The sequence below is a fragment of the Rousettus aegyptiacus genome, unplaced genomic scaffold, assembly GCF_014176215.1.
Source record: "Rousettus aegyptiacus isolate mRouAeg1 unplaced genomic scaffold, mRouAeg1.p scaffold_m13_p_19, whole genome shotgun sequence".
Taxonomy (NCBI): domain Eukaryota; kingdom Metazoa; phylum Chordata; class Mammalia; order Chiroptera; family Pteropodidae; genus Rousettus; species Rousettus aegyptiacus.
In genome coordinates, this window is record NW_023416294.1 from 2,089,344 (window position 1) to 2,102,021 (window position 12,678).

Consider the following 12,678-nt stretch of genomic DNA (forward strand, 5'->3'; position numbering starts at 1 on the left):
ATATCACTCCCTGTCTTCTTGTCCTTGTAACTAGCTTACTGGAGAATTTTCCACTCTTACACTCAGAAACATTTTACTTGGTAAATCACTGGTTAATTATAAAAGAGGAACATAGGAATAGCCAGACGGAACAGGAGATGCATTAGACAATGATGGGGAACAAGTATACAGCTCCCATTTTCTCAGAGCATGAAGCTCCCTATCTTGGTGTGTTTACCAACTGTGAATCATTTCTAGCTGTGCTTTTAGGGTTTTTATGGAGGCTTCATTATACAGCTAAGATTAAATCAGACCTTTACCATCTTTCTTTTTATGTGTTTGTTGTGTTAAATTTTTCTTATTTGTAGTGTGATTTTATTTCTGAGTTGGAGTAGCTGTTGTCTTTTTATTCTCTTTTAAAAATGTTTTCTCCTCTTTTAATTAGGGTAATGTTTAATTGTATACTACTTCCTCTGAGTAAGGGTTACATTTTTCTGGTTCTGTTAGGCATCTTACAGCTTTGTGTCCTTATGCCCTTTCACTTGAACAACCCCTTTCTGCCTTTCCTGTAATGCAGGCCTTGTTGTGGTAAATTTCCTCAGCTTCTGTGTATCTGAAAAAGTCTATTTATCCTTCATATCTGAAGGAGAATTTTGCTGGATAAATTATTCTTGGCTGGTGATTTATCTTTTTGAGTAGTTTGAATGTTTGGTCCAACTCCCTCTTAGGTTTTAGAGTTCCTGCTGAAAAATGCGACATTAATCTTAGATATGTAAGTTACTGTCTTCTTTTATACAACCTTTCAAGAAATCATGTGCCTTTTTTCTCGCTTTTTTTCCTGATGATATGCCCATTTTTTAAGGACACATTTAGTGTCCTGATGAGAAGATCATTTCTCAATCAAAGCCTAGTGCAAAAAAAGTCCACAAGTAAACTTACATCAAAACCATTTGTTAGAATCCTTTACAATTTGCAGAGAATAGAAGCTAAATTAACCATTTTTATAGTCACAAATCCAGCCCCTGAATTTTTGTCCATACATGTGAGTATTGTCTAAAACATGTTCTTTGTGGTCCTGTCACCACTGTTCTTGGCTTAACACAAATATCTTGTAACCTGTGGCCTCTCTGTCACTTCTCTGGCTCTCTTCTGCTTAGCTTTGTTTTCTGGGCATTAATTAAAACCTTCTGCTACTGCCAAAGCTATTGTTGCTGCTGGAGCTGCAGAGTACTGGCCTGTATCAACACAGTGGCCAGAGATTCAGGTTCTGAAGATTTCTCTTTTCAAATGTCCAGCATTTGAAGATTGTTGTAATTGTCAAAATTATTATACCTTCTGCCACCTCCACAATTGTTTTCCTTGTTACCAATTCTGTTATAGCCATCCTCGCTATGAATGTATCTTCCACTTCAACGGCATCACCAAAGCCACCTCGTTGACTCTTGCAGTTTTTCCACAACCAAAGTCGTCATTTCCATGAAAACCTCCTCCAGACCACCACCAATGTTTCTAGAACCACTTGACCTCTTTGGCTAGATGAAGCACGAGTTATGTTTTGCTTAGATAGAGCTTTCCTTAACTTCTCACTGTGGCGAATCACAGCATGAAAATCTGAAAGAGAATCTTGTCAATAGAGTCTTGGTCATCAGAGGTTACAAAACCTTTTTTTTTTTTTTTTTTGCCACTACCTTGGTCATGATTTCGATCACTTTAGTTTCCTCATATTGTTCAAAATAACCTGTTAGGCAGTGTACTGTAGTGTCTCCTTTAATACTTGTAAGATAAACCTTTTCCATGGTTAAGTGAGTACCAGGTTTTTGAGAATCTTCTCTTGAGACAGCTGTCTTTCATTCACAACTCTTCCATCTACCTTGTGTGACCTTGCATTCATAGCTGCATCCACTCTTTCACAGTGGCACATGTGACAAATCCAAAGTCTCTAGAACGCTTGGTATTTGGATCTCATCACTATATAATCTGTGAGTGTTTCTCATTGATCAGAATGGCTCATCAGACTCCATTGTTTCAAAGCTGAAACCTCTAAAGAAGAGATTTGGACTTTTTGGGAAAATGATTTAGACATCAAAAAACTACTTTAGCGGGGTCCACTTACAGTTACCCATTGTTCTTTTATTTCTCTTTATGATGGAGTCAGATGATTCTCATAGAGTTATTTTTCAATTTATTTCTTTATTTCTCTAATTTTCAGTTCTCTGTCTTCTTTTATCTTTGTCTTTTTAAGATTTCTGTCTTTGATATCAGTAATTCTTTCCTCCATGTGGTCATCTCTGTCTCTAAGCTTGCTAGTTCATTCTGTTCTTGAGTGCTGCATCTCCACAATTTCTATTTTCTTCTTGAAAGTTTCAGTCCCTTTTATAAAGTTCTCTATTTGTTTATTTCTGAGTTTGTTAGACTCAGAAATGTCTCATTTTTTTTTTTTTTGGCATCTGAGTTTTTTCATCACTGCACTCTTGAATTCTTTGTCATTGTTGGTCATATTTTCATGTTTTTAAGTTTATTTCCCGCAGATTTGTTTTCTTTCTGAGTGACCTTGTTTGCTTGGTTGTTCATGATATTTGGTGGATTACTTATCTGCCTAAGCATTTATGGTTGTGAGCTCTCTCTACCACTTTTCCTTTTTTTTTTTCCCCCCCTTAGAAAGTGACACCTTTTTAGCAGGTTTAAAAAAGAGGATTTTCTTATGTTTTTTAGTAGGTAGCCCTGGAGCACAGTGTTGCATTTTCTCTTGCATTGCTCCAGCTTCTCAGATCTCTGTTGGATGGTGGAAAATGCCCTGTACTTCCTGGGTAGGCAGGTGTTTCCTCTGTGACTAGGTTGCCCTGGTCTAAGGGCACTACACCTGTTAAGGAATGTGATTCGTGATGAGATTTTGATCCCATAAAATAACAGTGCTGACCCTGCAGCCAGGCATACTACCCAAGGTGTCCCAGGTACTCCTGCTAATCAGCCAGCTGCAATGGGTAGGGGTAGGTTGGGTCTCGTAGGTTGGGTCAAGAGAGGCTGCTGTTGTGTCTGTGGCTTTTTCTTTCTTCCAGTAATGACAACTGCCAGACCTCTGCTGCCTGGCATTTGTATCTACACTGGTCACTGAGATTAGCCACAATGTGTGCCTGCTGCTCAGGAAATATGTACAGTTCTCAGGGCTGTAGATACTCTGCAGCAAAATACTCACTGTTGCAGTTTCTTCTGGAGCCTGCTGCTAGTTCTGGGAGGGTTAGAGGGAAGCTTTGTTTTCTTCCTGGAAGTAATGACTGCTAGAACACAGGTCTTGCTAGATACTAACTATATTCTTATCTCTGCTTTGATTACTTGCATTCCCCATAGTACATATTGATCCCTCAGACAGAAGTGCTTGGGGCTACAGAGTGCACAATTGGGGCTACAGAGAGTTCCTCTTATCTCCCAGAACCAGCAGTGAGTTTTGGGCTCTCTCAGAGGCACCAGTCTCTGCTTTTGTCCCTTCTTTACTCTCCTTTGTGCTCTGATTTGCCCACTTTCAGATATTTTGGTGTTCACATCTTTCAGATGTTTTTGAGAGTTGAGCAGGGAATCCTTTGTTGAATTATAGTGTTTCAACTTGTTGTAACTTCAAGGAGAGAAATCAGGGAGATTTCCTGGGAGCAGAGGAAGCTTCTGAGGACACTGTTCTCTAATGTATTTTTCATTTCATTTATATTCTAAGTTTACCTGTCCTTCTAGCTCATTGACAGTCCTTAAAACCAATGTTTTAAACTCTATCTGGTACATTGCTTGTCTTCATTTCCATGAGTTCTTTTTCTGTAGTGTAGTCCTATTATTCCACATGGGGCATGCTTCTTTGTCTCCTAAATTTGGCTGACTCCTTGTGTTTGTTTCTATGTATTAGATAGGTCTGCTTTGTCTCCTTGACTTGGCAGTTTGGCCTAGGTGTTCTGTGAGGCCCAGTGACACAGTCACCTGACTTATGGTGACTTCTGCAGTGTCCCTTATGTGAGGTGGGTGTTCCTGTTGTGGAAAAATATCTCCAAAGCTCTAACACCCAGTCCATTGAAAAACTAAGCAGTAACTCTGGAGAGAAGAATTCAAATTTATTACCTGCAGTCCCATATGAACTAGTGCTCTGAAGATCTGGGCAGGCTCTCAATGGAAACATTTCTTTATACAGGAAAACCTTTACACAAACTATTCAGTCAGTTTGAATGTAAACTGTTACATACAGCAGGAGTTTCTCTGCTGATTTCAAGTAGTAACATACAGAAGGGCGGAAGTTGCTATGGGTAACCACTAAACACAAATTGTTGCAGGAAATGGGAGTAGCTAGAGTACAAACAATTACATTTCTAAGTCAAGCAAGGTACAAGGGAGCTCTTGCAGGAGCTCTTGGATGCAGGAGTTAAAGAAAGCAAGCATATTTACAAAAGTAGAAAGCTGATTAGTTTTTAATGATATTCCTCAAATTTCCTCATCAAGCCTTCTTATTGCAGTTGTTCCTTGATTGCTGTTGGCATATCAGTGTGTGGATTGACTCTCAGACAGAATGGTTATAAGAACTGGTTGTGGCTACAGCTGTTGTTTGAGGGCTGACCCGAAGGAGTGGGATTTACTTTAGTGTGTCTGAGGTCTGCTGAGTATACCCTTTGAGTGTGTTGGTGATAGAGCTACTTGGTGGTGCTATGTTGTAGTCTGAAGCCAGCCATTCAGTGTATTGGTTCTCAGGCCTCTTATGAAGTCCAAGGTCATTTGTTGCCTTTTGCTGGCCCTGGCCCACCTGGTAGGAGCTGCAAAGTGATCTCTGGTAGGTAGATGACTCTCCTGGTCTTTGACATACTTGGGAGAGTCTATGAAGGACACTGAGGCTGGATGCTACTAGTGCTGGGTTTGGGGTTGCTTAAATTTGCAGGCATCCTGATAGCTGTTGTGGGGCGTTCAAATCTAAGACCCATAGAAACAATTGAGATTAATTATAATCCTTTATTAGCCAGCTGGCGACTGATTCTCCCCACTAGAGAATCAGCCCCAAGCCTCTGGAGCAAGTTGGCCTTGATAAAGCAAGCAAGCAGAATACAAAAGCCAAAGTTAGCTGTTAGCTTCCAGCACAAAGAAATGTGGTTCCTGGTGGACAGCTTTGTTATCTGTACTCCAGTGGCAATATTGTTTTATTTTTCTTCTTGGGAGCCTTGGAGCTATTTACTCCTAGGCAGCTGGCACCTGGAGATATCACTCTCTGACCTGTCCTTGGGGCTGACTCACTGAGGAATTGATACCAATAACCATAACAGCATATTTTCCAAAGTAGTAACGGCCAGAGTAAAGAGGGGAGATATGAACAAGGAAGATGTTATTGAAATGCACTTTTACACTGTTATAATAGCCTTCCCTTCTGCTGTTTGTCACAGTGGTCCATTACATTGATGATATTATTTTGACTTGTCATACATAGTGAATATAGCAACTCCTCTAGACTTATTCATAAGACATTTACATTGCCAAGAGTGATAAGTAAATCCCTTCAACCTCAATGAAATTTTTAGTAGCCAGAATTATAGTTCTGTCTTGATTATCACTCTAAGTTTAAGATAAATTGTTGCATATGGCCCCTCTTACAAGCAAGAAGGAGAAACAATGCCTGGTTGTTCTCTTTGGATTTTAGATGTGAAATATTCCTTGTTTGGGGGTTTTATATTTGCCCCCCCCCAAAAAAAAATTGACTCTGCAATAGTGCCAGGCTTCTGTGCAGACTGCCCTGCACTTGAGCCATGTATTTAGCACTCTAATGGTTCTTGATATTTAATTGCAATTAGGGAAGTTTTGGGGAACCTTTGGAATCTCCCATAGGTGAATGACACTGCAGCTTTAGGTTTTTGGAGGTACGTCCCACTGTCATCTAAAGATAATTGCTCTGCTTTTGAGAGAGGTTTAGGCGCTGGTACTGGGTTCAGAGAACCTGAATTCTTGACAGTGGAACATGAAATTACCATGTGATCTGAGCTGCCTAACGTGAATTGAGTGTTATCTTACTCACCAAGTTATACACTGGGGAATTCACAAATTTTTATCATCAGATGGAAGTGATATGTATGTGATTGAGCCCAGGCAGGCCATGAAGGCACAAGTTAAGTAACATGAATTTTTGACCCAAATGCTCACAGTCCCTACTATACTATCTACTCCCTCCCAGCCTATACCCATCTCCTAATGAGGAGTTTCCTATGATTAGTTGATAAAGGAAAATGTGTGCACCTTGAGATGGCTCTGAAAGACAGTGGTATAAGGAGATCCACCCAGTGTGGGTAGGACTTTTGGCAATGCCTATGGGTAATCTCTTACATGGCCAGATTATGATTAGATAGTGATTCATGAACTGGAGACAATAGTTTGTCTTGATTTTAGGAATTTGAAAGGAACATAATTGAGAAATTTGTGACAATGAAAATTAGAGGAGAGGGTATGGATAGATCTATTGGACAAAAAAAACAAAAACAGATAAGAGAATTTCAGTAATCATTTGGGTAGAGTAGTATGTCTATCGATACCAGTCAGTCAGCCTCTTTCCTCAGTTACCTTTGTCATTTACTAACAGTCTCATAACAAGAGTGGCCATGACAGTGGGGACAATTAAGATAGACTGAAATCAGGAAAGTTGTTATTTCTCTTGACCGCTTTGGCAATTGTGGGTACCTTGTGATTTAATACAAATTTTAGGATGCTATTGGAATCTTGACAGGCATTGCAACAAATTTGGATTTAGGTAGTTTGTACATTTAACAGTATTAATTCTCCTGTTATGTGAAAAATAGATATCTTTTCAACTCCATGGTTAAATCTGTTTCTGTCTTTCATTGTTTGTGATGCTATTATGAATTTAAAAAAATTTTTTAGGTAGTTATAGATATGTAATAAAACTCATTGGTGTTTGATTTTGTATGCTACAGCTTTACTGAACTCATTGATGATTTCTAAGAGTTTTTCCATGTCTTGCACATTTTTTCTGTATAAAATTATGTCATCTGCAACAGGAACAATTTTACCTGTTTGTTTATTTGATGCCTTTTATTTCTTTATTTGAATGCTCTGTATATGTTTCTTAGGTCTTTTTGATCTCTACTGTTGCTCAAATTCTCTTTCTCTATTGATTCTCTGTCTGGATGTTCTGTCTTTCGTGGAGAATAGGTATTAAAATTCCCAAGTTTCATGGTATTGATGTTTATTTCTACTTTGAATTATTTTGAGATTTGCTTTATATATTTAGATACTCTTGTGGGTGCATAAATATTTATAGTTGTTATTTTCTTGCTAGATTGACCCCTTTATAATTGTATAATGCTCTTATTCTTCATTTTGGGCAGTTTTTACCTTAACATCTGTTTTGTTTGAAATAAATGGTAACTACTACTGCTTTCTTTATGGTAACCATAAAAGTATCTTTTTCTTCACACAGTCTGTTTTTAAAGGAAAAGTGAATCTCTTACAGACAGAATATAATTGGATCTTGATTTTTAAATCCATTCAGCCATTTTTTGTCCTTTGACTTGAGAATTTAATTCATTTTTCTTTAAAGTAATTATTGATATGTAAAGATTTAATAATGGAATTTTGTTTTTTGAGGTTTTGTAGGTCCTGTGTTTCTTTTTCTATTATCTTGGTGTTTTCTTTGTGATTCAGTGACTGCTTTTAGCATTAGTTTTGACTCAGATAATCCTTCAGGTAACTACTGTAGATTTGTGTTTACCATGAAGTTGTGTAAATATCTTTTATTTATAACTTCTGTTTTAACTGATAACTTTAACAGCACACTTAAACTTTTTACTTTTGTGTCTCCCCTTATTTTATTGATGTTATAGTTTACACATTTTTATATTGTGTGTCCACGAATAAAATATTGTAGTTATAACTTTTTAATGTTTATTAACTTTAACATAACTTATAAATGATTTGCACACCACTGTCATGAGAAAATCTGAGCTTTGTATATACATGCATGTTTTCACAATGTTAATTAACACTTTTTATTTTCTGTGAAAAAGTCCCTGTAGGATTTCTGATAAATCCAGTGTCATGATTATGAACTTTTTCAGTTTTTGTTTGGAAAATTACTATCTCTGAAAGATATACATTTCTGAAGGAAATGCCTGTGGAGTATTCTTACTTGGCATGTTTTCTGTCCCTATTTGAATATGTTGTGGCGCGTTCAAATCTAAGACCCACGGAGCCAATTGAGATTCATTACGAGCCTTTATTAGCCAGCCGGAGACCGCCCCTTCCCACTAGAGAGTCAGCCCCAGCCTCCGGAGGAGGCCACTTATAAAGCCCAAAACTACCTCCTGGTTGGCCTTGATCAAGCAGGCAAGCAGAATACAAAAGCCAAAGTTAGCTGTTAGCGTCCAGCACAAAGAAATGTGGTTTCTGGTGGACAGCTGTGTTATCTGTACTCCAGCGGCAATATCGTTTTATTTTTCTTCTTGGGAGCCTTGGAGCTATTTACTCCTAGGCAGCTGGCACCGGGAGATATCACTCTCTGACCTGTCCTTGGGGCTGACTCACTGAGGAATTGATACCAATAACCATAACAGCATATTTTCCAAAGTAGTAACGGCCGGAGTAAAGAGGGTAGATGCGAACAAGGAAGATGTAATTGAAATGCATTTTTTACACTGTTACAAATATATCATTCCATTCTTTTCTCATATGCCATTATTTCCGATAAGACATATCCTTGTGGTCTTACGGTAGTTCCCATGTACACATCGTGCCATTTTTCTCTTGCTGCTTTCAGATTTATTTTTTGACTTTTTACAGATTAATGTGAAAAAGTTACGTTATGTGGCATTTTGGGGTTTTAATATATTGGGAATTCTTTCCATTTCATTAATCTGAATGTTTTTCTTCCGAGGTATGAGTTCTTTTCAGCCACTGTTGTTTTAAATGTACTTTCTCCACCTTTTCTTTCTCTTCTATTTTTAGCATTTACAATATGTGTATATTGTTCTCTTCTGATGATTTCCCATAAGTCCCATCGGATTTCTTCATCTTTTTCTCTTCCTTTCTTTTTTATTTTGCTCCTGCATCTGGATGATTTAAATGACATGTTTTATGTTTAGCTTGTTTGTTTCTTCTCCTTGGTTTAGACTGGTATTGAAGTTGTCTATTTAATTCTTTAGTTCAGTCATTGTAATTCATTTCCATTATTTTTTTTAAAAAATTATTTCTCTTTTTATTGAAATTTTATTTGTGCAGAACTCATTTTATTTTCATAATTTCATTTAGTTGTCTTTCTGTGTGTTCTTAGTTTAATAAACTTCTGTAAGAGGATTATTCTGAATTCTTTTTCATATACTTCACAGACCTTAATTTCTTTAGAGTCAGTCATTGATGCTTTGGTAATTTACTTTTGTGATGTCATGTTTATCTGATTCTTAATCATTGGTATCTATGCATTGGAGTAACTGGTCTCCTTTTTCAGACTTTACCAGTTTTCTTTGGCATAAAGAGTCCTTCACCCATTAACTCAGGTCAGTCGATTGACGTATTGGGCAGGTGGGACTTTGTATCAGTGTTTCTTTTTGTGAGGGTTGCGTGAGTGCTGAGATCAGGGGTCAGTTACTGTCTGTGAACAGTTGGATAGGAGTTCTGGCTTGATTTTTCTACACGTCTGTGGCTGTAGATCCAGCTCCCAGTAGCCTGAATCCTCTGGTTAGGCTTCATAGTAGGGTGGGACTTGGTGGTGTACTTAGTGTTTGCATGGGTCTTTGAACTTCTGTGTCAAAGTAGTGCTGTGAAATTGTTTTCTTGGCTGTTATGGCTGGATATATGGGCATTCTAATCCAGCAAAGCTGATCACAAAGTTTTTGGCCAGATGGTACCACTGTATCAAGTTACCCTGGATGGGTTCTGTAGTCAGGTGCCATTGTATGTGGGGCTCTGGATGGACACACATTCCTAGATATTTTCATTAAGTTTTGCTGATTGAGTGAGCCTGTGGGCTATACTCAGCAGAAAGTGGAGGCACAAAACTGCTGTTCTACCTAGGCAGGGTGGTAGGTCAGAGTTCAGGGCAGCCATGGCTGGCTGGCTTAGGACTCAAATCTGTCAGAAGTGTGTACCCAGCTCGTGGGCTAGTTCAGGACCTCAGCTGAGCTTTGTAGTCACACCAGTTATTGGCTAGCCTCTTGCCCAAGTGCCATTGTGTAAGTAGTGTTGTAGGATGGGCTGTGAAACTTCTCGAGTTCTCTGGTTAGGTTTTCTGGTTGTTTGGAGCTGGGGGATGCAACCAGCAGGCAGGTCTTTGAATTAGCCTCCCTGCCCATAGAGTGGCGAAATAGCCTACAGAGCTGTCAATGTTAATCGTTTGGGGTCTTGAGTCAGACAGAACTGTGCATAGTTCACTGTTCAGATGGAGCCACTAACTTGGCTCTGCAGATGGGCAGATCTTTACTTTTGCGCTGCTGCAAGGAGGAATTCAATGCACATGTTCTGAGTGCAGGTTGCAATAAGCCTCAGCCCTCTTCTCAACTACATCTGGTGGGTTCTCTTTATCCCACTGGAGAAACAATGGGTCTAGTGGGGGCCCTCTAGAGGAGGAGCAGTGCAGGTAGCTGTTTCTCTTTTCCTTCAGATTTTTCTGTCTCAGTCTCTGTGGTCCAGGAATGTGCTTCAGTCTCATCTTCATGTTCACACTGGTGTCTTGTCCACAAATAGCTGTTAATTTGTCTTCTCATTAGAAGGCATGAGGTTAGATTTTGATGGCACCACTAATTATCCTACGGACCTACTAGCAAAATATTGGCTCCCTTCACCCACAACTTTATGCTCTTTATAAAGAGGTGTTAGTTCCAAATGGAGGAATCCTTTTACTAGGAGACAAAACAGTGATTATATCAAACTGAAAGTTAAGCCTGTTGCTTTGCCATTTGGACTCCTCATGCCTAATTTAAACCAACAGGCCAAGAAGTGAGTTTCTTTTCCTGACCAGTAAGGAAGAATTGGACTACTATTCCACAATAGACATAAGCAAGATTATGTGTGAAATACATGACAACGCTTAGGGCAGGGGTCCTTAACCCCTGGGATGTGGACCTGTACAGGGCCGTGGACTGTTAGGAACTGGGCTGCACAGCAGGAGGTGAGTGACGGGCAAGTGAGCAAAGCTTTTTCTCCCAAGTCCTAGCATTATCACCTCAGCTCCACCTCAGATCATTAGGCATTAGATTTTCATAGGAGCACCACTCCCTGGTGCAAAAAAAGTTGGAGACTGATGCCTTAGGAAATATCTGTAATATTATTACACATGTGATTAAGGTAAATGGAAAACTACAAAAACACAATCCAAATGGGAGTAGTAATGGCTCCAGAGCCTTTAAGAATGAATTCTTAGAGAATTGCGAACATTTGAAGACCTTGATTACAACAAAAGATAAATGGAATAGTTACTGGGAGAAAGTAGTTTTAAATACCAGTTATGACTACATGACCATTTACTGAATTGAAGGCTGTAATTGTCATTGTATGTGTGTGGGTTGTAGGTTATTCTGTGTGTGAGGCAGATTTTTTCATTTCCTCCCTATTCTCTTTATGAAGTAACATACTATATTGATTTTGTATAGTATTTAAATTACAGGATATCGAGGAGAAGTGAAAATATTACTGAAGCTCTCATCTCCTTTTCTAGGGAGGGAGTTTCTGTTTTTCGTTGTGTGCATGATAAGTTGTATCATATTAGGCTTCAGAATTATGATCTGGTTGTTGCCTTATTTTCAGGTTAGGTATGATGTATATATTTGCCGGAGTGCAAAAGGACTGGACCTCTAATTGTTAGTATTACGTGTCAATTTGAGTAGTCGCAAATATTTTTTCAAAGTATTTTCTGGATGAAAATAGAATTTGAATTTTTTTTTTTTTTTTTTACGCATTGAAATCTTTAGAAGGCCATTTGGACTTCTTATGCCTCATATAAACCAAATTAGCTAAAGCCAGTTTACACTCGTTAATATTGGTTTTCTCTCCCATCTTTTGAAGATTTAAATAGAACAAAAATGTTGACAATCCTGTGAATAAGTGGAAACTTTTTTATTTGAGCTGAGACATTGATAGTTTCCTGCCTTCATCCTGAAAATAAAACATCCAACTGAACCAGATCTTTAAATTTATATAAATTTGTTTATGTGAACATATGCACATACACAGACGTGTGCATACACACCTACCCCCTCTCACTCTGTTGATTCTGTTTCTCTGGAGATCCTTAATGATAGTATTTATCCCTTTAAATGGAATGTACAAACTTCCATCCTAGAAAAATTCTTTTCTTTTTTTCAACTGGTTCTTTTCATATTTATTACATCTGTATTAGCAGACAATTTGGTAAGTTTTACTTTTCATCATTAAACATTTCAAGGAACTTAAGTTAAAAAGTTGTTGAATAAGTTTGACAGATTTTTTTAATAGACTTTAAATTTTAGCTTTTATTGGCCACATTTGGTTTTCTGTCAAGGACTCTTTATAAAAAAACTTGTACAATATAAAATCTATTTTTAGCTCTGTAGTTGTACATAAAAGAGTGTCAGCTCAGTTTGGATGCTGGGCCATTGTTTCCTGATCTGTGCTCTAGTACCTACAAATACAACATTTCTGTTTCTTTTCTTCAAGGAGTTACAAATTTCCTTTTAGTGTGTTTTGGTTTTTAAGCAATTTATTACTTTAAGA

The 12,678-nt window shown here is 38.1% G+C and overlaps 1 protein-coding gene across 9 annotated transcripts in view; it reads left to right on the forward strand.

The window, feature by feature from the left end:
- Positions 1–12,678, forward strand: part of LOC107502042 (lysine-specific demethylase 6A) — a 185,351-nt gene that overhangs the window by 43,643 nt on the left and 129,030 nt on the right. Inside the window, exon 1 of one of the 9 annotated variants that reach the window (XM_036235684.1) lies at positions 8,470–11,098. The exons of the other annotated variants lie outside the window; for them this stretch is intronic. Within the exon in view, the coding sequence (XP_036091577.1) occupies positions 11,045–11,098 (54 nt within the window). The 5' untranslated portion in view covers positions 8,470–11,044. Of the gene's footprint in view, positions 1–8,469; positions 11,099–12,678 lie in introns of those variants that run through there. 9 annotated transcript variants of the gene reach the window in all.